This window comes from Colius striatus, chromosome 5 (genome assembly GCF_028858725.1).
Source record: "Colius striatus isolate bColStr4 chromosome 5, bColStr4.1.hap1, whole genome shotgun sequence".
In the NCBI taxonomy this organism is placed as follows: domain Eukaryota; kingdom Metazoa; phylum Chordata; class Aves; order Coliiformes; family Coliidae; genus Colius; species Colius striatus.
In genome coordinates, this window is record NC_084763.1 from 6,593,149 (window position 1) to 6,620,637 (window position 27,489).

General features: G+C 46.5%; 2 protein-coding genes and 1 non-coding gene across 4 annotated transcripts in view; 2 read left to right on the plus strand and 1 right to left on the minus strand.

The window, feature by feature from the left end:
- The window catches only part of LIMD1 (LIM domain containing 1), a 35,659-nt gene extending 17,341 nt beyond the window's left edge, over nt 1-18,318 (plus strand). Inside the window, exons 3-8 of the mRNA XM_061996712.1 lie at nt 6,361-6,428; nt 7,713-7,775; nt 9,124-9,254; nt 10,858-10,909; nt 11,561-11,629; nt 12,574-18,318. Of these exons, the coding sequence (XP_061852696.1) occupies nt 6,361-6,428; nt 7,713-7,775; nt 9,124-9,254; nt 10,858-10,909; nt 11,561-11,629; nt 12,574-12,711 (521 nt within the window). The 3' untranslated portion in view covers nt 12,712-18,318. The remainder of the gene's footprint in view (nt 1-6,360; nt 6,429-7,712; nt 7,776-9,123; nt 9,255-10,857; nt 10,910-11,560; nt 11,630-12,573) is intronic.
- A 1,027-nt stretch (nt 18,319-19,345) lies between these two features.
- TRNAR-ACG (transfer RNA arginine (anticodon ACG)) lies at nt 19,346-19,418 on the minus strand. The gene has a single exon. It is a non-coding gene; the product is annotated as a tRNA-Arg (tRNA).
- A 173-nt stretch (nt 19,419-19,591) lies between these two features.
- The window catches only part of SACM1L (SAC1 like phosphatidylinositide phosphatase), a 29,666-nt gene continuing 21,768 nt past the window's right edge, over nt 19,592-27,489 (plus strand). The window contains exons 1-2 of one of the 2 annotated variants that reach the window (XM_061996526.1): nt 19,592-19,774; nt 26,699-26,796. In XM_061996526.1, coding sequence (XP_061852510.1) covers nt 19,719-19,774; nt 26,699-26,796 — 154 coding nt within the window. In that variant the 5' untranslated portion in view covers nt 19,592-19,718. Of the gene's footprint in view, nt 19,775-26,698; nt 26,797-27,489 lie in introns of those variants that run through there. The other variant, XM_061996527.1, reaches the window with a different exon arrangement.

A 27,489-nucleotide genomic window follows, 5' to 3' on the forward strand; every position in this document is an offset into this window, starting at 1 on the left:
AGGCATATGTATCATGTATGGTTATCTTCAGATGCAGAAACTGCCAGCTCTTCTAGTGGAGGCAGAATTTACTACCTGTAATTGTATATAAAGCCACTACACCCATTGATACCTGTGAGAAATGTGCAGATGGAGAGTGCGAAGTATTGCCAATAATCCTTCCTCAGCATCCCACTAATAAAATTGTCATGCCAAAATCCATGTAGTCAACAATACATTTTTCTTCCAGCAAAAGTAGGATCAGAAAAGATTCAGATGTGCTTGGCTTTCCACTTTGGGAAACAGGGAAGTGTTTCCACTTCAGTTTAAATTACTGCTTTGTTCTGGGTGACTTTTTTGTCTTCAGGCTCAGAGCTCAGTGGAGAGAAATCCCTGCTGTTTGGCACCAGAAGTGCTTGCTGTAGATGAGAAGCACCAGGGCAGCTTTTGTGGTAGGATGACAGTACTTGTTCCTCTCCTAGCCACATCTCAGCATAGTAGTGCTTTGGAGTCTGAGCTGGAGGGGCTTTAGCACGGTCCAGGTATCCTGAATGGAAAGCTGCAGTGTTCAGCTCAGGGCTTTATTCAATATGCAAGTGGTCTGAGTAGATTGCATGTGTCCTAGTGTTGGCTAAAGTCTGAAATCATTAGGACAACGTGAAGAAAAAAGGTTGAAAGCTTTAATGGAATATATTTTGTGTCTTTCAGGTCTTTTTAGTTCATAGTGTCATCTTTAAAGTACTGGGCTTTGTTAAGAACAGACATAGGATTAGTTGTGCTGTAAAGATTTTAGAGGGTTTCTTATAATGTTTTAATGGTACCTATGACTAATTTTCTGAGTAACCACTGAGGCCTCATCCACACCCAGAGAAATTGAAAAATTGCTCTCATATGGTCTTGATTCAGAGTTACATTCACTGAGGACACAGAGCTTGCCTCCCCCTCCTTCCTTCTTCTTTGTGCGTTTTGATGGCAGTTGGTGGGTGACAGGGTGGGAAGCCACTCTGGTTTTGGTGCGTTTTGGGGAACAGGGCAGCTGTCCCTGGAGTGGTGCAGAGAGCAGCTGGGCATTGGGTTCAAAACTGGCAGGGACTCCCTGGTTCATAATGCTTCTTTGTCCCAGAGTGACTTTATCATACCTCTGAATTTTGAAGCTTCTAGGGGTTTTCCCTGAAAAGAAGAACACTTGAATCTCCTCTTGCAATGGTTTGCTCAGTGTATGTCTTGCTGGGCTTTCACAGTGTTTGCCCCTGAGGAGCCATTTCTGCCTTCACCTGTGGTTGCTTTGCCATTAGAGACAGCTGATCTTTTCTTACATGTCCCAGATTACGCTCCTGGCTTCCAGGCACCAGATCTTTTTTCTCAGAGGTTGTTTGGCTTTGTTTTTTTTTACTTCCTCAAATGTGTGGTGAAAGAGCCAAGGGCGTTTTTTACAGTTCTACAATACAGCTGGTATGGCTGAGAGACACACTTAGATCTGAGATGCTGATGGAGCTATGGTGTCCCAGCACAGTTTCTGTTAAGAGATATCCTATTCTCCTGCCTACAGTTTCACCAACACTTCAGTCTGACCTGACTGAGCCTGAGTTTACCTGATTTGTAGGATGAGCAGGCGTCAAAGTGACAGGAAATATTGCCACTTCTGTGTCAGTCTTGCTGCTGCATCCAGCTTTAACAGAGGCCAAGAGACGGCAAAAACTAAGCAGAGCTCTCTGATGCTTGACTTTTTCTGCTGCATGTGGTAGGACACCATAAAGCTTCTGCAAAATATCTTCATAAGGCTCCAAAAACACAAGCGCTGGCCAGGGACCGATGTGTCTTGTGTCCAGCAGAACTGGAGGCTGCAGAGACTTTTGAATGGTACAGGGAAGCCAAGGTCTCTGGGCTGTGCCTGTTTTACTGCCTGCAGGCTGTGCACTCAGCAGAGTAGGTTCTTCAATCCAAACCTCCTCACAGCTTTCTGTGGGGGGAAATGAAAACTAGGGGAAGGACTGCGGCTTGAGCCAGAGCCACTCGACTGAGGTGGAGCTTGCTTTGATGTTTAGCAGCTACATGCATGGTGTGCCCAGCCTGCTGTCCCACTGGTGTGGCAGGGGGTTACAGCCAGTGACTCTGGAAACTGAAATCCTTTTGTATTCAACCTGCCATCAGTAATCACATGTCCAACCTTGTCTTACAGCTGTGGCACTGTAAGAAGGACTGATTTCTGGAAAGACAGGGGCCCGGGGCTGTCAGTGTGGAAGGGACACAGAAGTAGTTGCCAGTCAGCAGTGATTCTCCCCTATCTGCTGTGCAGATACTGCAGGGAGCTCCAGGATGCTTAGATAAGTGAAGACCACGCTGCCTTCCTGGTGATACAGGGTCCTGGTCCTGCATCCCCACAGAGCCCTGGGATGCAGACATAACCCTGTGCCATTATGTGATTGAGAGCAATCTCTTGTCTTTGAACATGGGTTTGGCACTCCGTTGTCCTTTTAATAAATAATGGAAAATCAACTTCAAAAGAGAAAGTTGCATCTAGCTCCCCAGCAAGAAAATGATACATCTCCCAGCATCCTCCTTGGGGAGTTGCAAGTCCCAGGTAAACCCCTCCTTGTATGAACTTCAAAAGAAGAGAGCTGTCATTTGAGAGAATGATGGACAAAAGCACCAGCATCCTGGGAGTGCAGCCTGATGGCATGGTTATTATCAGCTGCTAAGCTAAGTGTGTTTATTGTAGCACAAAGACACTAGTGACTAAGCTTGAAATATTCCAAAATGGATGCTAAAATGACCTCGAGGTCATCCTGAAGGTCCCACAGCTGAACAGATTAGACAGGAGTGTTAGGGATGAGTAGTACAGGAAAGCTCAAGGCTCAGAACTTGCCATTAGGGAGAGGAGCAAAGAATTTGCAATGAGTGAAGATGGTAGGGTTAAAATGCTGAAGAATTTGAATTGTTTGGATTTGTTTTGTGTAAAGGATTAACTAAATTCAGGGTAAAGTGAAAGTGAAGTATGTAGGATCAGGAGCCAGCAGCTTAAGACATGTAGTAGAGCAATTGACCCTGAAAGCAGCAAGCTACACATGAATGGTCCTGGATTTACCAGAGGAGGTTGTCTCTGTAGTCAGCATGATGTGTATTTTAAGCAATGCATATTTGAAGCAGGCAGTGATGAAAATGAGATTCCTTATATGCCATTTAAGTTCACAATCCTTCCTTTCGGTGAAATTACAACAGCATCTCCATGCTCAGGCAAAAGCTCTGCCAGCTTCTGCAGGCACATGCTCAGGAGTATCACTTTAGAGACATGTTGAACATCCTATGATGGCTGCAAGGGTGCCTGATTACTTGTGGGTTTGGCAAATTCCCTTTTACACTTCTGCCAGGGGCTTAGGGAGAGGCTAAAGTAGTCAAAATTATCACTTCTTCCCTAAAGAAAGTAATTAAATCATCCCTTCTTCCCTCAAAGTGCTCTTTGTGTCAGCATCTCTTCTGCAACCACCTGACAGGATGTTGTAGATGGGTAGGGGTCCATCTCTTCTGCCAAGTGACAAGTTGATAGGACAAGAGGAAGCAGCTTCAGGTTGCAACAGAGGAGATTTGGATTGGATATTAGGAAGAACCTCGTCACTGAGAGGGTTGTTAAACTGTCCCAGGCTGCCCAGGGGGGTGCTGGAGTCCCCATCCCTGGAGGCATTTAAAAGACATGTAGATGAGGTGCTGAGGGACATGAGTTAGTGGTGAGCTTGGCAGTGTCAGGTTAGTAGTTGGACTTGATGATCTTAAAGGTCTTTTCCAACCCAACAATTACATGATTCATGGGCCCACATGACACCAACAGTGAAATTATAAATCCTGTGTACATAGGTTTATCCCTCTGCTGAGTGAGCTTGCAGCAGGCACCCAGACACAGTGTGTCAGCTGTGCCACCTTCTCTGAAGGTCTATTGCCATCAATCTTGACCTGCTAACGTCATGGGGTTAAAAATACACTGGCTGCAGAGTGGCTAGTAAATGCTGCTTTGTCACCATGGAAGAATGGTGTGGTGGCAGTGATCCAAACCTCATCCCTCCTGCTGGAACGGCTGCTGCTCATGTACTGGCCAGGGCCTCTGTCCAAAAAAGTGTCTCCTCATTGCATGGCTCCATGTGCATGTTTTACCTCAGCTCTTCCAGCTTGTTTTTAAGGAGATATATTGCATAGAGGTAGAACGGTACTTGGGCATCTCCAGTTGCAGCTGGAGCCCTCACTACCACATAATTCAAAATCACAGTTAAATGGGGTCTTTTTGGTTTTCATTCTTTAGGCGCACCAAATCCCAGTGCTGTATTTACATCAGTGGGAAGTGTTTGGAGGTACTTGTTGCTGCATTAGGCTTGTTAACTCCCTTAGGTCCACTGTTGACAAGGGTGCTGCAGATCCCAGGTATCCCTGTGCCTCTGCTTCCCTTTGTCAGAAACAGGGACTGCACACCTGCCAGCAGGCTTGCTGGGCTTACCCATGGACAGGCAGGCACACAGGAGGGGTTTCTGTACAAATTCACTCCCTGGGCTGTGAGCCACAAAGCTAACACACCTAAGGTTAGATACTTTTCATTTTGGTCTTCTGGTCCTGTTTTGGTGTCAGCAAACTTAGCAGAGCATCAGGATGGATGAGAGAAATCAAAAGAGAGATGCTTTGGGGCTTCTCGAGTTTTCTTCCATGTTCTGTCTCATGTCTGTGCTGGTGCCAAGATGCAGTGGCATCCTGGGTCATCTCTGAGCTATGGGTAACACAGTTGTCCTCAGTGGGGATTAGAGGAGAACAGGGGGATGATTAGCACGTCAGGGTGGCAAGAGTCTGGTTCCTATGCCGCCCTGTCAGCACACAGCAGAGCAACGCCTGCAGCTTAACCACGAAGCTGCTGCACATGCAAACCGGGGCTTGCTCCTCAAGAAACATGCTGCCACATCCTTCCCCTGCCTCACTGACACCTGGGCAGAGCACTAAAGGCTTCTGGTGCAATGTTGGTGTGGCTGAATTCTATGGCGAAAAGAGAGCTTCACTGGAGCATCTCCATTTCCTGAGGAGCAGCGGGAGTTGTTTCCCAGCTGGAGGGTGCCCTCTGGTGCAGGCACGAGACAGTAAAGATTGGAGTTTATTCAGTGGTTTTACTTGGCTTCCTCCTTCTCTTAAAGCTTTGCAGCCAGCATGATCATTTGCTGACAGTTGCTAGGTAGGTGTATGCCATAAAGCACCAAGATGTGTCCTCTAGACTTGTCTCTCGTGTCCTCTGCATTTATACATCCAACAGACAATGATCAGATTTTAACAATACTTGTCATGAGCAGCAGGTTAGGCAAGAGGCTCCTGGGCCTCAGTGTCTCAGTTCCAATTTCCTTCCAGTGGTGCCTGGCAGGCCCTCAAAACCAGCCTTGAAGCAGGTCTTACTCTGGCTATGCCTGGGCAGTGCTGCTCCCCCTGCCTCGGGCACTGCCTCCCAGCACGGGCTTAGAACCCCTTGACCAAACAGCACAAGCAGAGCTCCAGTGCTGGGCTGCATTCCAAACCCCTGGCTGAATAGGGAAACCAGGCTGCAAAGAGGTAGGAGCAGCTTTCTATAAACAATCCCTAACCTCTTGTCTCCAGGGGCTTTTAGAAGAAGCGGTGGCAGTGTGAGCGTGTATTGCCATAGTTACATAAAACTGAAACCAGACCTTGAATGTGAGGCACAAACTCAAGAGCTGCAGGAAATAGAAACCTTGCCCACGTGTAGGGTCCTTTCTTGGAAAACCTTTGTCATCTTGTCTGTGTTATGATGTTCTGGTTTGAAAAAAGAAATCCTTCTTGGAATGGTTTCAATCATTGGCAGCTGTAGTAATGAGTGTGCTGGTAGGGAGCAGGGAAGTGTGTTGAGCACTGCAGTGTTGCACTCTGATGGGGAAAGACTGGACAGTGGGGTATTGCAGTGGTTTATCTGGCAAGTGCTGGTTGAAGGCACCTTCCAGCAGAGCAGCATAGGTGTGACATTTTGATGAACAATGGATCACTCTCTTCCTGCCCTTTCCTCATGCTCCTCCCCTGGGATGTTTTCCAGGGTGAGTCAGAGTACCCTCTCTCACTCTTGCCAGGTAATTTTCTGTTGTAATCTGCCAAGAGGTGGTTCAGGCTTGCAAAGCTCCCTCCTCCTGCCCAGAGGTGGGTCTGTTGTCTGGATCCAGTGATTGGTGTTCATCAGTGACTGCCAGTGGAAGAGGAGATCAGGCTAGAGTTTGGGAAGTTCTGTGCAGGGGCTGGCTGTTTTTCTCCAGCTGTGCAACCCCTGTGCTCAGATCTTGTTCTTGTTTGCTTCTCAGCAGCCAGTTTTTGCTCACATTTTCTCCCTGCTCTCTGACCTTTCTCTTTGTGTTTTTTCCTCAGGTCGAAAGCTGAGAGGAAAAGCCTTTTATTTTGTCAATGGCAAGGTGTTCTGTGAAGAAGATTTCCTGGTAAGCACACAGCTGACCCTTGTGCTGGCACATCTCAGCCTCCCCAGCAGATACACAGCCTTTCTGCCCATCATTTTTGCCTGTGTTTCACACGGCTGTACCCCAGCATCTTGCCTGGCACTTCTACTCCCTCATTTACCCAGGGCTAGTCCCAGCCCACATGTGGTGCTGGAAGTAGCCAAGTGAGAGGCTGTGGTTTGGCAGGTCAGAGCCCCAAGTCAAAGCCATAACCTCTTGCATGACTCCTTCAAAGTGTGTTTCTGTGGCCGTGACACGGAGGCAGGAGTGAGGTGAATGGCTAAAGAAGAATGAATGAGTGAATTTCCTTTTCCAATGAACTGGGTTTGCTTGGACATCTTAATCTTTTAATTCCCCTCCATGGATTTTGTGTGAATGTACCTGAGCATGAAGCAACCCCTTGGTCCTCTCCATGGCTGGTGGAGATTAAAGACGTGTACCTTTCTGCCTCTGAGTCCTGACAGCTTAAGCTTTTCTTGAGACTTAAAAAAGCCATATTTGTCTACTTACTGGGGAAGTCTAGTGATTTCTGTTAGAAGGGAGTTAATCTTCTTTGCTCATATCAGTATATTCTACACAGGCTGAAAATGGAAAGACTGGTTAAATGCATCTAAACCATTTCATTTCTCCAGTTTGCATTTTCACCATTCAGACAGGACTGAAACCTTGGACAGATGGTGTGTTGTGCATGTTGTGGACATTGACAGGCAGTTGCTTACCCTTAGATAAGTATCTCAGACACAGCAGCAAAAAAGTTGCTCTGGGACAGACGTGATTGTTATATTAACAGGGAGCTGGGACAATACCAGTAACCTCAGAGAAGCTTCAGTAGACCTATAACAGTGTAACCAAAGGAAGAACTTGGCTTTCTAAGCCTATATATGTATATATATATATGTACACAGATATTTTGATAAGAATGTGATAAACACAAGTAAGTTCCTGGCTTGTACATTCATGTGATCAAATAAGCAGGTTAAGTCTTATTGGGAAACACCTTATTTGAATGTACATTTATGGTGTTTACATATATACTTAATTAAACTTCAGTTTAGGACTTGAAAGTTACAGAAACTCATACTCCTGAATGCTGGAAGTTTGTTGTCTTTGTAGAATATCTGGGGACTCAGAAGAAAAGCACTGGAAAGTTTAGCTTGTGTAAAGAGTGCAGAAAAAGGCCACACAAATAACACCCCACAATATGCTGTTATTTATGCTCAACTAGCCTCGTGAAATTTTAAGCCAATTCTATTTTTGTCCTTGCAGTATTCTGGTTTCCAGCAGTCAGCTGACAGGTGTTTCATTTGTGGTCATTTGATAATGGACATGGTAAGTGATAATTGCTTGAGGAGAAGAAAAATCCCCCAGCTTTTTAGAAGAATGCATCAAAAGCAAAATACTTTCATATCCAGTACTGTCTGTTATCAGCTGGTTGTCTGCCTAGTGTGAGATTGGTTGCAGAAAGGAGACCCACTAAGCCTTTGTTGATTTTTTGTGAGGCAGGGAAGCTGGCACCCTGCTGTGTGCAGTGCAGAGACTTTGCCTGTTTTCAGTGCATGCTGGAAAACAGAGCCTTCAGCACTTTCATCCCCTTTCACGCCTCCCTGGGAAGTATATTCGGGGTCCTGCTCAGAGGTGCAGTATCTCTGCAGAGCTCCCTCACTCTGGGGCATCACTGCAGCTCTGCTGAGCCTCTCTTTCCTGTGGCTTCCCACATACCGTCAGGATGAAGCTACTGTCTTGTTGCCCATTTTTTGTGGGTGTTGATACTCTGGGGAACAGGTTCAGATCTGCCCAAGTCCCTGAAGACTCTTTAGCAGATGTGTGGGCATCCTGCTAAAGCAGGCAGTTCTCATTAGCCTACAACAGGTACATTCAAGACATGCACAGAGTGGGTCACAGCTGGCCTTTAACCAGCACCGAGCAGCATTCGGTCACTTGTGGGTGATTCAGAGGGAGACAAGTTCATGACCATGTAGCTGGTGGTGTAAAACTACAGCTGAAGCAAAGAAATTAGACATTTCTGGGTGGTGAGCTCACAGTACACCTTCCAAGATTTACTAGTGCTCATTGTTAATTGTCTCTGCTTGCACTGGAAAGCATTAAAGTTGGAAAAGCTGTTTTATACTCAGAATTCTGCCTGCTCACTCTGCTGGTGGAGCACAGTGTTCCAGGTAGTCATTGCAGCCCCTAAGCCAGCAGGCAAATTGCAGCTGTTGAGTTCAACACAGTTTACGTAGTCTGTGTTAATTAGAAAGCCAGCTGGCAAGTACAAAGCTCTTGGATATATAAGGAATTATGGAAACGTAGCAATAGTATTTGTTTTGGCCTCTCATGGAGGATATATTCCTTTTGTTGGCCTGGTATGTATTGCCTTGTGATCCTGCTGAGTCTTCTCTACCTGTTCTCTGTCACTTCTGTCCTTTGTAATCATAAATACCTCAACTGAGGCTCTGAATTGTTTTCTTACCCCTGCTAACAATTAATGTATCTGAAGCCAGGTGATAGATATGGACTCCAGTCGCCCTCTCTATCCCCGTTAGCTCATCTTTCAGATGAGGTGCCTGAGAAAAAGACACAGCCCTGCTGACGAATATGCAGCATTGTCTGATGTAAAGCTGTGAGTTGTTGTCACCTTTACTGTCTGTTCACAAGCATTTTTCCTGCTGTGTTGCAGATCCTGCAGGCTCTAGGGAAATCGTATCATCCAGGCTGCTTCCGATGTGTGGTCTGCAATGAGTGTCTGGATGGTGTGCCGTTCACTGTAGACTCTGAAAACAAAATCTACTGTGTCAGAGACTACCACAAGTAAGGATAAAATACACAACAGGGGTGCTCCACTCAACAAGCCTCTCATTTAGCTTTTCAGCTAGTTAAGAAGTTTATATTAGCAAAACAGAGACAGAGTCTAGACCCTAGAAGTTCACAATGTGCTGCTGTTGACTCCTGTGTAACTCTGAGGAAGCCATTTAATCCCTGGGCTTCACCTGCTCCTTCTGCAAAGCAGAGATAACGAGAAATAGTGCTCATGAAGTGTTCAGTGATGTAAGAAATTAGTTTGCTATAAAGTAAGCCTGTGAATGCCAGTGGAAATGAATGTGAGTTGTGTTCTGAGTAGTTGAAGGGCCAAGTTTGATTTTTAAAGAACCACCACTGAGCCTCCAAAGCAAACCTTTGATCTAGCTCTAAATTAAACAACTGATCTTCTCGCTCTCTCCTCTGCCCTGGTGAGGCCTCATCTGGAGTACTGTGTCTAGTTCTGGGCTCCTCAGCTCAAGAGGGACAGGGAACTGCTGGAGAGAGTCCAGCACTGGGCCACCAAGATAATCAGGGGAATGGAACATCTTCCTTATGAGGAAAGGCTGTGGGAACTGGGACTGTTTAGTCTGGAGAAGAGGAGATTGAGGGGAGATCTTATTAACATTTGGGACATCCCTTTTTTCTGTAGTAGCTAGTAACAGGACAAGGGGTGATGGGATGAAGCTGGAACACAAAAAGTTCCACTTAAACATAAAAAAACCCTCTTTCCCTGTTGAGGTGAGGGAGCCCTGGCACAGGCTGCCCAGAAGGGTTGTGGAGGCTCCTTCCTTGGAGTTTTTCAAGACCCGCCTGGACATGTTCCTGTGCGACCTGATCTAGGTGACCCTGCTTCTGCTGGGGAGTTGGACTAGATGATCTCTAAAGGTCCCTTCCAACCCTACCATTCTGTGATTCTATGGTAGATCCACTTTAAAAATGGTTTATCATGTAGACAGTAAAATGAAATGGCTGTTCTCTTAGCTGCTAGCTACAATACTAGAGCTGTATATATTTTAGGTGGTGTTCTGGCTTGCTTTGCTCCTTGCTCTGCTTTCTGAGCAGGGAAGGTATTAAGTATTGCTCAGGCAGCCCCCTTGAACAGTTCTGTGTTGTGCCAAGATTAGGGTTGCCTCCACTTGCCACCCTTGCTCTGAAATGATGCAGATTTCCTTGCAGTTTTCTTTACTTGTTTATTTATCTGCCCTGTTACAATGTGTCCTAAGGCCTTAAGGAACCATACAGCCCCACAGTATCTTCTCTGAGGTTTCCCGCCCGAGGCTGCTGCTTCTTTTGATGTGTTTTTCTGGGGATGGTCCTGCTCAGTTTCTCTTCATCCTCCCCCCCAAATCTCTTGCTAACAGCAAATAATTTTACAGTGGGTTTTGGACTTTTTTTCTGGCATTAGGTATAAAATGTAAGGTCTCTTTTTGCCTGGCTGAGCGACGTGTGCTAAGCATTACTTGCAATCAACACTAAACCAAATCGATGATCAAAGCTTTCCTGCTGATAAGTTATTTACAGCTGCAGCTTTTCATCTTACTGCCAAGAATATACAGGGCTCCCTTTTTATGTTTGTCTATAACTTGCCTTCCATTTCTCATTGCTTTTCTAGGGTTTTAGCTCCAAAGTGTGCAGCGTGTGGACTTCCCATCCTGCCCTCTGAGGTGAGAACCTTTTATTCCATATTCCCTCAGGGGAGGGAGCATCGTGCCTCAGCATCTTGACCCTGTGTCAAGAAGAATGTCCTTGCAGATGGGGAGAGATGATGGCTTCTTCCAGAGCACAGCCTTTTGCCTGAGCTCATACCCTCTTCTTTTGCTCCATAATGAAATCTATTCTTGCTGGGCCAGGCTATTTTTTTTAATCTCCTGCAGGGTTATACTGCTGCTAGTTTTATGTTTGGGATATCTTTCCTTCATGTCCATAAATACTGGTGGCACTCAGGCATGGCTTCTGTGTGACTCCTCTGGACTAACTCATTTTAATACCTGGAGGTGAATCTTGGGCAAAAAACAATTTAAAGTGTTGAGCAATGTGATGTATTGAAATTACCAAATCATTACTGCATGGATGTGAGATAGATGTGGCCGTTAAATGGGATTTTACATTTCTGATGCTTTATTTTAGAGCATATCTGCAGTCAATCTATGAGGAAGCTTTACTGTAACAATAACTGCAGGTGGCAGGATTTATTTGTGGTGTCCAGCTGGCAGCCCTAACGTGTTCCCTCAACATTCCCATTGTTACAGGAAGCAATCTACAGAGTGTGTGTGTCTGATCCTCCTGTAATCCTTTGCAATTTCCTTTGCTTACAGGGGTCTGATGAGACCATTCGAGTTGTATCCATGGACAAGGATTACCACGTGGAATGTTACCACTGTGAGGTAGGTCAGCGGCTCTCTGAGGGAGTGGGCACCTAATAGTGATAACTACTATTATTTTTAAGATGGAAATAAATATCCTTCTATCCAGTGTCAGTAGCTGAGCAATTCAAACCTTGCCTTGTGTAACCCTTTCTAATAGTGGCTTAGAAATCTCCAGTTTGAGGACAAAAAGGTTTTGCAGCAATGTGTCTCAGCTGCGATTTCATTTGCTATCCATAAAATTATGGGCAAAGAATTAATGATCCCTTTTAAACTTGGCCCTTTATTTGGTAATGAAGGAAACATGGTGACTTAGTAAGGTTCTGTTGCTGCCTTTCAGAGGCCTTGAGCTCCAGATCACATTAGTGTATCTGATTTCCAAGTCAGATTGTTAGAAAATGCTGATGACTGATCCTGTGCAGTTTAAGTTACCTTCACTCTCATGGGGAATGAATGTATCATTGGGACTGGAGAAAGGATATGGCTGCACAAGAAGTTCCCCAGAGATGCCAGCTCTTAACACCTTTTGGTCTCTGTGCAAGGCTTCTTCACACCTTTGCACTGTGAATGAAAAGAAATAGATGTCTGCTCTCACTGTGTGTATAATGCAGTGGAAAGAGGCCTTGGCTCAGCAGGCTGGTTTCACATCAGCACAACTGCAATTAATGTAATGTGAAGAAATGGATCCTACCTGAGAGTGGGAGGAGATACATTGGGTTGCACCTTGCCACAAGATAGGGCTTAGTCAGTAAAACTGCCCAAGGCAAATTTGTGCCAGGCTGCCCCTCAAAATACCTGTGTCAGATACTTTCCTTCTCGTGGCTGATGTTGGACTTAGTAGGTAGGAGCTGTTGGCTGAATGTCTTCTGTCCTCATCACAAGACCACCCTCTTTGAAGGCAGACCCCATCTGACTCTGGGAAATAGAACACATGCTCTGATAATTTGCATGGCCTCTGTTTGCAGGACTGTGGGATGGAACTGAACGATGAAGACGGACATCGCTGCTACCCACTAGATGAACATTTGCTTTGTCACTCCTGTCATCTGAAACACATAGAGAATGGCACAAGCCCGGCAGCTGCGTACCAGCACCACTACTAGCCAGCCTGGCTGACACCAGAGAGCTGGGACAGAAGGCTTGATACTCCCCCTCCCCACCCTCAGCTGATTTCCTGTGCATGTGTTTCGCCGGTTGGCAATGTTCCTGTAAGAGGATATGAGAGATTCTTGGTGGATTCCCAGAGTTTGTATGCTTGTGAGTTCCAGCTGTATCAAACCAAGTCCTCTTGACCAAGAATGTGGCATGTTATCTAAACTGATCAGTTTACTTTTATGTGCCTTTTTCTGCTGTCTGGAGATTCCTCTTGGCTCGTTTTTGGAAGATTCTTCAGCGAAAGCACAATTTGCTGTCGTGCCTATGAACTCAGTCGTGCCATGCACAACTCAAAAGTCAGAGGCTGGCTTGCCTGCCTACTGGGGACATCCCATCAGTCTACAGACTGTTTCCTGACAAGCACATTTCTTCAGATTCCCTGAAGGACATCAACCTAATCATATCAGATTTTCCATACACTCTCTCTTTTTATTAACTCTTTAGGAAAAGAAAACAGAAAAGGGTGTGTGCAAAATGACACACTCAGACCTTCCAGTTAATTCCCTGAACTCCGATATCAAGTCTGGCTGTAAAAGCAGCCACCCTCCGAGCACAAAGCAGACGTGCTGGCTGGCAGCTGGAGGCTGACATCCCATTTCAAACAGAACAAAAACCAAACAAGCTGGGCTAAGGCTGCCACGATGACTTGGAGCCCGGGCTTGCATGTCAGCGTGATACACAGGGGCCAGTCTGCTGTGTCAGAGCAGATTCTGTTTGGAAAGGAAAGGTCAGGACGCTGAAAGTGTGGCCAGGGAGGAAATCCATCCTCATTCTTGCTTGCAGATCTCTCTGGAAAAAAATGCTCTCTGTACACAGACACTTGCCTGAGTTTCCAGTTTGTCTCCAGAGCTCAGCCCCCAGCCTGGCCGCTCCTTTCCGTGGTGTTTACCCAGCACAAAGCCATTTCATAATGGTGCTTATTTAGAGCTCTGGGAACAAACTCGAGATTGTTTTGAAGGGTTTGTTACACGGGGATTTAGAGCCCAGCTCCACAGACTTGTACTCAGAGGAGTATGTCGGTGTAAACAGATTTGCTCCCGTGAATAACAACAGCTTATCTGAGCGAAGGGTTAGGGAGTTTGACCCTTACTTTCTGTTCTGCTGAGAAAGCAGAAAGGCAAATTGTTTCTCTTTTTGACATCCACCCTGTCTTATAGACAATGAAATCTGCTCCCTCAGGATGTGTTACATAGGTAGTAGGTGTGCCTGCAGTGCATTCTTCTGTAGGTACCTTCTGCAGCCCCTTGTGTACATCAGGTACAGGTACAGAGTTTTTAAGAGAAAGCTCTTAGTTTAAAGCCTCAGATGCAGTGGGGCACCTTAGCTACTCTTTCCAACATACTGCATGGAAAACTAGTTAAATCCTCCTGTGTCTGTGCTAAAGATGTGAATTTGGTTCTGATGGGATGGCATTCTTGAGGATCTTCAAGTAAGGAACCTGCAGTAAATTAGCTGAGCAGCGGCACTGGGACTCCCAAAATGAGCCTGTGTGAGAACCCACTGTGGTTCAACCAAACCTCTTTTCCAGCAGCATGGATGTAGCTAGATAGGTGCTTAAACCTCCCACCATGTTTCATCAGGCCTTCTGCCCCAACCACCCGTCAGCACCTCCACTGTTGCTGCTGCCACTCTTCGGGATGGGGATGGCAGCACATGGCTGGAGGTCAGCCCTGCGCTGGAAACCATCCAGAGCTCCAGCTTTGGTGTAGCTTGGCTCAGCAGTGCTGTTTCTCCTTGGGACATGCAGCCCCTCAGTGAGTGACTGAATGCTCAAGGGGGGTGGAACTTTCGTGGCTCTGGGGCATGTGTATCTTCAGAGAGGTTTACTTGTGATCTTTAGAGGAGGTAAAATGGAGCTCAAAGATGTGAGCTCCCTAGAGACTTAAATTTAGTCTCCAAATGCTGGGTAGCAATGGGATGGGAGCCAACACAAAAAAGAACAGGTGCTGCACCCAGGCAGGGAGGGTTAAGGCATGGAAGCAGCCAGGGCAGACGCCGCAGTGCTCGCACACTGGTGTGTCGCATCAGCTTGTGTCCTGCAGCACAGGATAGGGTTCAATATGTGACTGTGATCCTAGGACTGTCTGGGAAGTAATGACAGCTGATGTCTCTGGTAAATAATTCAGATAGTCCTGGGCAGAGGGTCCACCTCCCCGAGCTTCCTTTGACAATGAGGGCAGGGGGACATCAAAACGGCTTCTGAAAGCGAGCCAGAACATCTGTTGCTCTGTCACTGAAAGACCAGCTACTGTGTGACTCATGCTTCTGCTAGCTCTTGAATTTTTAGAGCAACCCCTCACACACATCTTCTGGCCCTTGTTTTGGAAAGATCTGAAAACACTAGTGGGTTAAAGCTGTGGTTTAAACCACTGTCTCACTCTTGCAGCCTTCCCTACAAGCCTAAAATAAGCAGGAAAGAAGGGCAGGGGGGAGAAGGAAAGTTTTCCTTCATGGAAAGCTTTGAGCAGCCTGTTTGTGGTGAGCTGTCTCTCAGGAGCCTCCTTTGCATCACTGGAAAGTTTGGCCTCTGCTCCCACACAGTGTCTTGTTACTCCTGTCAGCCACCCTATATCCTTCAGCGCTGGGGAAATGAAGGCTGCCCTACTTTCAGTTTTGAGGTCCCACATAAATTATTAAGTGCTAACGCTCTCCTGTATTTAGGAAGAGCTAAAAACAACAATGTGAAGCTTTGGTAAATGGGAGCATGTGAGTTTATGGTTTGGCAGCTGAAGCACCTACTGCGTGTCCCTGCTCCCCTCTGTGCTAACTTTACACCCCTTTCATCTTTCTGAGTTTGAATTCCTTTAGGCTCATTGTTATTTCTCCTAGGCTGTGAGTGTCTGAATCCCAGTTGTTTGTCACCAGCTCCTTCCCAGCTCTGCAGCTGCCTGACAATGGGGCTGGGCTTTGCTTCCCCTCCTGACCTCCCAGCAGGTATCTGTGGGGCTGCCTTTGCATCCTCTGCAGAAGAGTTTCAGGAAACGTGCTCACTTCTGCCTCCCTACTGGCTGATACACATCGGGTTTTGCTGTTCATGTGAACCTTGTTGTCTTCTTATTTATCAAGACGCTGAAATGTGCTGTGAGAACTTACTCTCAGTTCCTCCCTCAGCACGCTCTTCTGAGTGGTTGTAGGGGGAAGGGACCCTTGGAAGTCTCATTGTGCTGATAATGAGTAACTGTCATGCAAATAGTTATTCAAGTGAATTCGCTGAAACTTGCTCTCAGGAACCAGAGCTTAATAGATGTTTTTGTTCAGATCATGCTGTTAAATTTCCATTGTTGAGAATACAGAAACTCATTTAAATACAGATCTTTGCATAAAGCCCAGGAAAAGCCCCAGCTATGAAAGAAGCAGCCGTTTTTTGTGTAAAGTGTTAAGAAACATCTGTTATCAAAGTGATTTAGGAAACTGCCCTGATGTTAAACACGGGGAACAGCAGTTTCAGACACCCTGGTGAGGAGCATTTGATGAGCTCCACGGCTCTTTGGTTTCTGAATTTCATTTGGGAGGCTTTTAAAATGTTTTCCCAGCATTTCAGGATTTAAATGATTTTCTCTTTTGTAGATCTTTTTAGTACAAAGGGAACTGATCTGGAAATGGTCGAGTTTCAAATCAGCATCCTGTGCCTTGAAAAGGGGAATATGGGCTTATAAAGAGCTGTTAAGAATGGGTTGTCTTTGAAAAGGGTTTATCTTCCTGTGTTTTCTCCTTGTGCTGATTTTTAGCACTGGGCAAATATTTGGCATCCCTGAATTTCAGTATTTAGGTCTCTTCATAAGCTCTGCTGTGACCTTCAGCCTTGTGTCCCATGACTTCCCAGCCTCGGGGAGGATCTCAGACACAGGCTTCCTGATGAATTGAGTCCCTGTTTTACACTTCCCTGCAAATGTTACCACTCTGTTATTTCAGCAACAGCAAAACCAGGTCCATGCTTAAAGGAAAATTGGCACGTGCTCTGTATCTTTACTTGAACACTTTGATCTGGTCCTCCAGATTACCTGATTATCAGCCTGCTGCTGGTCATGGCAGCTTGGTACTCGCCTGCTGTTGCTATGAAAATCACATGAAGGACTCTGTCTGCGTTGAACCTCAAGTGCACAGGCAGTCCCACTTAAACCAGTAAGGTTGGCCCACGTACCTGAAAATGGATTTGTGATTTGTCAGTGATAGATCAAGGGCTGAATGATTTTATTACAGACGAGACATACCCGAGGATGATTCTGTGGCATTGTGCAAGTTGCCTTGAAATGATCACCGAAATGGACTGCCACCCGTTTTGTTCAGTAAACAACATGTGCTGGAGCAGGGGGAGTGCAGGGAGTAAGGATGTGGCTTAAAGAACACAGTAGCTGTAGGGAAAAGAGGGCAGGTGGTTACAGAGAGCAGGGGGGAAGGCGGCATGGAGGGGGTTTGCTTTTGTTTATATCGTATTCATGGACATATATTAGAGGGGGTTTTGAGGGGAAGTGCACTGCTGTATGCACTGCTGTACGCTGGTCTGGACTGTGTTTCTCCCACCTCAGCTTCATGCTGTGTGTTCACTTCTGAGGTGGTGTGTTCTGTTGTGTCTCTGCACACGGCCATGCAGCATGTGCTGCCTGCAAGAGACCTGCCTTTCACACCTCTGCACCCATGCCAAGCGTTCCCAGATGCATTCTGAGAACCTTGCTGGGTGGGAATGCAAGGACAAGCTGGCCCAGGCTTCATCACTGGGGGGACATCTCTGGAGTTGATGCCTGCGTGCAGGGAAGGGCTATGGCCAGATATACATCCCTTTTCCCCCAGTCTTCTCAGAGTGAGTGCCTGCATCACTGGGGGAAGCTGGGAGGGGGGTTGCCACTCTCCTCACACAGCATTTGTGTGTAAATTTCTCCTTTCTCTTTCTGTGTCCAGCTGCTCACTGGCTGCAGTGGCACTGGGTGTGCTTACCAGAGCCAACTGGGCAGACATTTCCTGCTGTGAGCCCAGAGAGAGCGTGGAGCTGCTCACCCACCCTTTTCCCTAAGGAAGAAGCAAAATGAAGCTGTTCTGAGCAATAAAAATCCTCACCCTGCTTTCTTCCAGGGCAGCTCACATGGCAATATGCATCAGCAGCCAAGATAAGGGACAGGAAAAAACTGTCCCCACATGAACATAGGTGCCACAGAGCCCCGTGGCGGGGATGCCCAGGTAGAGGATGTGCCTGGGCTGCAGTCTTCAGCCCAGCTGGCACCAGCCCTGGTCCCCCACGCAGCAGGTCTGCGGTGCAGGGCCAGGCACACGGGGACCTGGGCGCGCACGTGGGCTGTGGCTTTCAGAAAGCAAATCCAGAGCCTGGCTACCAATACTCAACGGTACTAATGACTGGGGTTTTTTTAACGTTTCCTTCAAAGCTCAACTCCAGGAGAGAGTATTTTAGGATTTGTACTGGTGTAACTAACCTTAGCCACCTGTGAACAGGGCCCTCTTTCCTTCTGTGCTGGTAAATATTTATAAGGAGTGAAGGGCGGCAGCAGGGGCAAAGCCGCCGGCCTTTTGTGATTTCAGTGATTAAAGACAATATCGTAAAGCAACGCTCAGCGTCACGTCTTTCCTAAAATTACAGTGAGTGTCATTGTCCAGAGTCTGTGGGGAAGGAGTTACACTGTGAAATGGTGGTTTCCCAAGCTCTGCCTTTCTCCTGTCACATCAGTGGCTGAAGCAGGGGCTGGTAGGGGGAATCTGCTCAGTGGGGTCACAGAATCTCAAGGGTTGGAAGGGACCTCGAAAGCTCATCCAGTCCAACCCCACCTGCCAGAGCAGCACCAGCTAGAGTAGGTCACACAGGAACTCTTCCAGCTGGGTTTGGAATGTCTCCAGAGAAGGAGACTCCACAGCCCATCTGGGCAGCCTGGAGTGAGGAGCGATGTGCTGCAGGTGGGAGCAGGCTCTGGTCCTAGCAGGGGGGGGTCTCTTTTGCAGCATTGGTGGGGCTGGGTTCCCTAGAGGGTTTTGGGGAGAGTTGCAGTGGCTATGGGAGGCAGATGGCCATGTGATACCCTCGTAGGCTTCACGCTGTGATCACAATACCTCCTATCTGAAGATGGGATGCTTAAAGTACTGCTGGCCAAGCAGCACCACAACAGCACCTGTTGTCAGCTAAACTGAAGTGAAGAAACAGGAGTAACTGTAATTTGGGGATCCTTCTCCAGGCACAAAGCTCCCCAAAGCTGGGGGGAGGATACACAGAGAAGTCAGCCAGGAGGTGCCCCGGGACTGCTCCATGCCAAACCTCCCCCCCACCAGCCCAGACAGTAAGCCTGGGTGGGCACTGCTCTCCCCTGCTGCAGCCATTCCAGAGGTGGTGCCCATGGCAGGGGGCTGCCGAGGGCCGTGCAGAAGTGCACAAACCCTTGCAAATGTCACCCAGCCCTGGGATGCTTCAAAGGCCTCTACACCTGGCTGACCCCCTGCGTGAGAGGTGCTGAGGTGACTGCACGCAGGAGTAGGGCTGCTCAGGAAAGGAGAGTGTGTGGGTAAACACCCTGGGGCTGGGGTGCAGGAGAGAAAAGAGCAAGGGGCGAGACGGGGAGAGAAGAATAAAAAAAAAAAGCGAGCAGCCGAGCCAGCCAGGAGTCGAACCTAGAATCTTCTGATCCGTAGTCAGACGCGTTATCCATTGCGCCACTGGCCCTGCTCTGAGCGCGCCTCTCGCCCGCACGCAGTTCAGCGCCGCTCGCGCGCGGGGCGGGGCCGCCTCACGGCGCCAGCCAATCCCGGGCCGCCGAGCCCGCGCCGCCCCTCCCTGCGGCTTCCGCCCTTCCCCGCCCGGCGGCGCTCGCTAACGTGTCCGCCGAGGTTTGTCCCACGCGGCGGCCCGTCCCGCAGGCCGGGGGAGGGGCCGCGTCAGTCTGGCAGCGGGGGAGCGGCCGGGCCGGACGGGGCGAGAGCGACGCGGAGCCGGCGGCGGCCGGAGGCAGCTGCAGGGGGACGAATGGCGGCGGCGGCGGCGGGAACGACGGCAGCGGCGGCCTACGCCAGCCTGAAGCTGTGAGTGCCCCCACGGCCGCCTCTCCCTTCCCTGCTCCTCCGGCTGGGCGCTGCCGGCGCGGCCCCGCGTTGTCCCGCCGCGCCGCGGACGGCGCTGAGGCGGGCGGTGGCTCGCCGCGCTCCGGGCCGGCCGCTGCCCCGGGGCCGCCGCCGCGCCGTGCCGGGCTCGCCGCCTCTCCGCCGCTTCCCGGGTCAGCGCGGACGGGCTCGGCCCGAGGCGGCGGCTGCGTGCGGCAGCCCGCGGCCAGAGGCAGCAGCAGCAGGGGGGAGGACTTTGGCCGCGGGTGCAGGTCCCGTCCCCTTTCGCCGTCCGTCCGATATCGCAGCTCCGGCGGGGGAAAGGCTGCGGGCGGTCCGCGCCCGTGCGTCGTTTCCCTCTTGGCCGTAGCGGCGGGGCGATGCCGGCGGGGCTGGGGCGGTCGCCGCTGGCGGTGGCGGTCACCCGCGCTGCCTTCTGCTCCCTCCATAGGTTACTTTTGTCACCAGCTCGGCTGCTGATGCGGACGCAGAGCTCTGTGCCCGCGATGTTACTTGCCAGCGGAATGCTCTTTAGGCGTGCTTATAGCCAGCGTCACTTCTGTGGCACAGGGCTTTTTCTTTCTCTTGTGTGGTTCGGTTTTTGATGCCACTTGGTGACTTTGAACTTTGAGACTCTCCTGTTCAGTGCCCATTAGCTTGTCAGGTAAATCCTTCTCATCTCCCGGTGCAGTTGCTCTCATTAAACAAAGGTTTTGAGGGAGGGTGTAAGCCGTTGAACTTGTATACGCCAAATATTTGCTTCCTGCTTTTTATACGACAAAAGAAGTTGCATAATCAAAGCAATACAAAGTTAAAGCTGAAGAGGCATTTCCATTACAAACTCCAGAAAAAAAATTACTCTGAGCATGAGACTCTTCGTGGCTGTCTGAAGCCAGCAGTGAAATGTCCTTGTGTGTCCTAAATGCATTCCCAGGCTTTCGACCTCTAAATATTAGCTTGAAACCCTCTAATTGAATTCCTGATGGCATTTTCAGGCAGCAGCATCTGAAAGTGATTTTTAAGCCTGATTGAACTGTACTTAATGCTCTGTTACGTTTCACTTGACAGTCATCTTTTGGATTCAAAGGGAGCATAGCTGGATCTTTCTTAGAGGTCTAGGTAAAGAGCTTGTCAGAGTGCTGTTACATGTCTAAAAATCACTGGGCTTCTTTATGGTGATGAGGTAGCTGTGTGAGGGTACACAGGCACTGGAGATAACTGAGTGTTACTGGAGAGTAAGATCATCTGGGGTGGCTCAAAGGCTTGCTTATTTAGCAGAAAGCTTTTGTCCCTCTTGTCACTTAAGCAGTGTTTGTCTTTCTTTAAGCTGTACTTGGGGTCTGTTTTGCCTGCAGAGGAGGAAAGGTGAGTTGTGTGACCTGTAGTACATGGACTTTCCTACTGAGAGGGGTTTTTTTAAAGTAGAGGCACTTTTCTGGGTACAGATTAGTAAAGAATGCTCTCATTTAAACTTTAATCTTGACTAAAAGGAAGCTTTGACCTTCTTAGGACAACATTGTCTCAAATGGAGTTTAGCATGAGGGTTTTTTCATAAACTTGAGCACAGTATTTCTTTGTGTTCTGAAAAACAGGCTTTTTTACTGTTACTACACCGAGTTGTTGCAGGGCCTGCAGACTTTCTACCAAGCATTTGAAGATAAAGGGCCGTAACTTGGGTGATGAGCCAAACTGACTACGTTGGCAAGGTCAAAGGAGAGTGTTCTTCTGAGAAATCCATGCTAGACTTCAGTTTGGGAGTTTAGTCATGACTGGTTTTTGTTTTGTTGGTTTTCTTTTTTTCAACTGACTTCTTATTCTCACTATTAAAAGATGAGATTCTGCAACTGTAGCTCTTCTGGGTAGTGTAGAGGCCCTGTATGGAGCTTCACTGATGGCAGCACTCTGCAGGGTCCTGTTCTGTACATCCAATTGCAGGTTCCAGCTCTGAATGCAAACCTCTTGTGTTTCTCACATTGTCAGAAGTAATGGCTCAGACCCTTTGTGCCTTGACCTGTGTCATCAGTCGAGTTCAGGTGGTACTGGCACCAATGCTGATGTCTAGTGTCTGTGCTACTGTTGAAACTAGTTGTGGGGAAAACTATTAACCTGCAAAGCGTTATCCATAGCTGTGTGATCTGGGTCACTGCTATACTTATTTAGCTTCCTCTTGTGGCCTCAGGAACAAACTGTAAAATGCAAACACCTATTGCAGATAGCAGGCTGTAGTGGATGGTAGTGAAGCTGCCAGTCCAATTCATCAGTATTGTGGAATGGTAGGGGTTGGAAGGGACCTTTAGAGATCATCTAATTGTCAGTGGAACAGAGAATCCTGGCTGTTGTTTTGATTCACTTAAACACATTTTTTTTCCTTTGTGCTTCAGTTAAGACTTACCCTGCTGATAGCCTTCTTGGTATCCTGGGAGTCTGTGACACTAGCTTTGTTTCAAACTTAACTCCTCCTGTCCACAGTTATGCCCACATACTTTGTGAAAGTGCTTGTCAGTAGCTACTGCACTTGAACACAGCGCCTTCCACCTGCCTGTGTTTGTGGAGAGCTCCAAAAGTACATCTTGTCTTTGGGGTTTTTATTTGGTTGTTTTCTAAGCTGAGTTTTCAGAGAGTTTGGATAATACTTCTAGAAAGAATAGCTACACATCCTTTCTTTCCTGCTTGATCTAAGTGTCTGTCACGGTGAAGCTCGGGGATGTTGGTGAAGGAAGGCATAAATTTAAGCAGGAAATTATTTATCATCTTAAGTGAAGCTTAACTGGAAATAGTCATTATGAAGCTCTGCCTTTCACATGGGCCCTTTCTTGGTTTTAAATTGTATTTCTGTTAGTGTTGGGGTTTTTCTAAATCCTGGAGTTACACTCCCTTTCTTCTCCCTGCAACAGCTATTGCTCCATGGGAGATGTTCCAGTTCCTTGAGCTGTTCCTGCTCGAGGAGTAATATTTATTGTAGATGTATAATTAGCACACCTGCTCACCTAGAAAATCTGGACTCTCTAGAGTGTTGAAACCATCAGCATGTTAGCACTGTTATTTAACACGCTGTTGGGACCCTGCATACACTACCATAGGCTTTCCTGTATCTCTCTGCAGACCACTCTGGGATCTTGAGTACAGCAAATGCGTTGCTGTGCCGTACAGGACGTGCTTTTGGCTTGCTTTATTAGGGGCTGACAGCAGAGAGTTTCCTGCATTAGAGCAATGTTAAGTATTTATGGTGAAATAATCAATTACTGAAGTAAGGGTTTGGCTGTTGAGGCCTAGAGGGCTTAAGTGATATTGAGTGAAATACTATCTTTAGCTGCCATTAGAGCGTGATGGCTCCTCTTTCATGCTTTGTCTAAACAGGGGAATATTCTTGTCTGTAAGATCAACCTAATTAAAACATGGGATGCAGCTCTGCATCATCTTTGTGATGTACAACACTGCTTTATAAGCATAACTAGCAAAGTGGAACTTGACAACAAAAACACTGTCAGTGAAGCTGACTTCACGCTTGGTGTAAGCCAGCAGTGGTTTGTTGGGTTTTCTTTTATGTTTCTGTGATGTTGGGAATCAACACTTATTGTGTCACCTCTTCACTGTAGGAATGAGATCTGATTTATCTCTCAGCTTCAGTTGGAGAAAACTGTCAAGAATAAATCACCTTCAGTGATATCTGAAACATGGCTTTGGTGGTTGCAGTTCTTCAGTACCCTTCTTCAATACCTTTCCTTTTCTTGAGAATCACGAGTCACACTCTTAACAGTGTCAAATATTTCCCCTTTGTTCTTGGGCACGCTGAGGGATAGCCCATGGTAATGATGGTATTTAAAAAAAGCAGATGGGAGGAACTCCAGGTTTGTCAGGTTTTTATGTATGTGCTGTAATGGAAGCAAGAGACTGCTGTTGAGAGTTCTTGATGTTTTGGGTGGTTATAAACAGCAGTGAAGCATTGCCAAGGCAAAGGCAGGCTGCTGTATCCAATATGGAGGTTGTACAAAGCAGAATATGGTCTGGTGGGTGAAAACCAGTTTCAGAAGTAACTACAGACATTATGGACTTATAGAAAATACTAATTTCTTTATTTTAACATTAGCACTTGGACTTTCTTATGTTCCTTATTTCATTACAAGAGTTAAATGAATCTGTCTGCAGATTCCTAGTCATCATGAATGATCCTTCTTTGAGCATTTACCATCTCCTTGTATCAGTAAAATAAGCATGTGTGCTGTCTTTCTAAGCTTATGGAAGACATATAAGACTTGCTTCTGAGTAGCATCTGTGGAAAAAAACCACTATTCTTGCACAAAATGTTCATCAGCTTCCTTCCTGAAAGAGAAGTGAGAGGCAATCTTATAATAAATGATAGCAATCTTATGGTTGAAAAGGTCATCTAATCAAGAATGAGACTGCTAGCCTGGTTCTGGTAATTGCTAAGTTTGTAAATCAGCATTTGGGCTGAAACCTCCAAGCCTTGGCCTCTTCCTCAGCTATATTTATTTCAGAAAACTTTCAACTGTTTACACAACTGAAGCAAGAAGTAAGTGAATCATCTTTCTGTTAAAACCTTTGAAGAGCACGAATTCTCCCACTTCTTCTGAAGCAAAGATTTTACATTTTGCAGCGCAGGAGGCTTCTCAGGTTGTATTTTAAGCAGTTTTTAATGGCTCTCTCAATTTCATAGACTAGCAACTTGATTTCTTCTTGGCTCACCCCACCCTCCCACAGCACCTCCAAAAGAAAAAACACCCAAAGCTCCAAAACAGGCAACAATCAGACTGTTCCAGTGAACTGTTAGCTGCTGAAGCCTAGAGCTCGTTTGATCTGTTGAACTGCAAACAGGGATCACTTGTCCTGCTTTCTCCATGACACTTTTTTCACCAAATCTGGTCTTGAAGAGGGCTGTGAGAAAGAAGATTTTGATTGCAGTTTCTTTGTTGTGTGTGTCAAGGATAAAATGGTAGTTGAAGCAAAGTTAGAAATGTGCAGGCATTGTGAAAGAGGAGATAAAAGTAGTAAAAAAATCTGTTAAGAGGCCAGTGGTAATGGCAGGAGAAAAAATAGGAGCTAGAAGTTGAGAAAGAGAGAGAAGAATGCTGGGAGCTGATCTAGTGAAGCAGGGCATATGACACCTAGTGAGAGACCAGGTGTAATTTGCACCGACAGCCTTAATTCTCTCATTTGTCTTAATTTGTAGATGATGAGGGCAAAAGACTTTGTGTTCTTCAGGGAGGAATTATTATTCTCGAGTGTAGTAAGTTTTGGTTGATATGATGGATATTTTACTCCTGCGAGCACTGTCTCATTTGTTTGAAAGCAGGCTTTAGCTAATATGCAAGTGAAGCTCCAGGCTGAGACTATAGTACAGTCACAGAATCTCAAGGGTTGGAAGGGACCTTGAAACCTCATCCAGTGCAACTCCCTGCCAGAGCAGGACCAGCTAGAGTAGGTCACACAGGAACTCATCCAGCTGAGTTTGGAATGTCTCCAGAGAAGGAGACTCCACAGCCCATCTGGGCAGCCCCTTCCAGTGCTCCCTCACCTCAACAGTGAAGAAATCCTTCCTTGTATTTCTTTAGAACCTCTTGTGTTACAGCTTGTACCCATTGCCCCTTGTCCTATCGTTGAACATCATTGAGATGAGCCTGGCTCCATGGCTGTGTTGCACTTTATAATGAAAAGAACAGCTTTTATAACCACCATTTGTGGGTGGAAATGCTCAGTTGTGCTCTGTGTAGTCGCTGTAGGTGTCTTATATTCTTTGTATAGAGTATTCAAAACCTGGAAGTACTGTTCTTGCTACTTTGGACATTATTTTACAACCTGCTATGTTATAAGATTTGGCTTATTTTAACTTGCTTTGCTTAAGATAGATGACTGAGAGTGCATAAGAGTCTGTTTTCAAGGCATAACAGGCCCAGTATTCAACTTTGCAATATCTTTTTCCTCACTCTTTTTAAACTGGAGTCCTGTGCCAGCTGACCTCCCAGAAAAAGCTGACCCCTGCTCTTGTCGAGCCTTAAGCTAAAAAAGATCATGATGATGTTAAGAACAGTAGTTCAAGAGTGCTTTGGGTTTTTTTTGCTTAGCATTTCCTATGTACAGCTACAAGTAATTTCTGCATAACTCTTGTACTGTTGCACAGTAGAACATGTCTGGCTTCTTGCAAATATCTCAGTGGCTGTATTTTGAAGGAACACTTCTGAAAATGATGTTCAGTTTTATGGCCACTGTTGCAGAGCCTTCAGTTTTTTGTAAAGGAAAAAATAGCAAAGTCTGAAGAGGATAGCAGCATGTGTTTTTGTCTGAGGTGTCCTATGGGGAGGATACAGGTGTGTCTCATACCTGGCTAACAAATCTGGGGAACGGTAACATTGGGACACCTGCTTCAATAAACTAGTGTGTTGCTTTAACTTTTCTGAGGGGGTTTTAGTGTTGTTTCCAGTGGTTTCTTAGAACACTTTGATGTCAAAGAGGTGTGTTTATCACTTCTGGTCATTATTTTTGCTTACTAGACTTGCATCAGGGATGTGGTACTTCAGTTTTCTGATGTATTTGAAAGTGTTTGGTTAGACTTCTCACTTTGGAGTTTGGATTTGGCTGGTAGTTCAAGCTGACATGAATTAGAATGAACCGCTATGTACACAGACTCACTTTCATGCCTTTAACTTCCAGTAATAAATGAGCATTAAGGCTACTAAACAAGCAGTGAATTTGTGCAATAACTGAAGAGCTTGACTTGCTTCTTTTGCATTGTCAATGTCAGTGTCTGTTGGGAGGTAATCCTGTGAGCATTCTTGGTTTTGTAGCTGAAAGAAGGTTCGAGATTGATTGCTGTGTCTGGTGGTAAAGAGTAAACAAACTCAAAGTAAGTGTTGCTAAACAAATTCTTTTTTCCCATCCTTTCTCTTAAAGGCATATAACACCAGAGAAGTTCTATGTGGAAGCTTGTGATGATGGAGCAGATGATGTGCTTGCTATTGACAGAGTCTCCACAGAAGTCACTCTTACAGGTACTCTCCTCACCAGTATTTCTTGGTGTAGCCCTCTTTGTCCTTTTTGTCTGTTGTGCTCTAGGCATCCTAGAAGATCTTTAGAACCTGAAATTTGATACTGGGAGTATGCTTTTCATCTTTAGTTACCGCTTTAAAGTAGTGCTTCTGTGTTGTGTCCTGCAAGTTCCTTTTTGCTGTGGGATTTGTGCTGTGGGTAACCAGGGTGGTAGTGCTTGCCTGTTTCTGGCAAGACTGCCCATCACAAAAAACTGACTCATCCAGGCTAACAGGGATTGTTGCTACAGGTCTAAGATCAAGCATGTGAAGGGTTGAACACTGAGCTTGTGCAGCTTTTGCTGAATTGACACAGTGCTGTCTCTTAAAAGCTGAATTTTCCTGAAGCCTCTAGAAACAACAAGAGTAAGAAACCCTTGCTGTGAACTTACTTCTGTGTTGCAAATCTGGATTCAAATGTCAGTGCAAGTAGCATAAATGTGCCAATGCTGAGGCCTTGAAGTCTTAGTTTCTATTTTTAAGAATGTGAAACCAATAAAATCAAAAAACTTGCATTAAATGACAATATGAAGCTCTGTCAGTGACTTTCCTTTTAATGTCTCAGAAGTTTGTACCTCAGTGTTGCTCATCTCTAAACAGACAGGAATGCTGCAGTGATATTAATATAAAAGCAGCCATTCTTTTATTAGGCCTTTT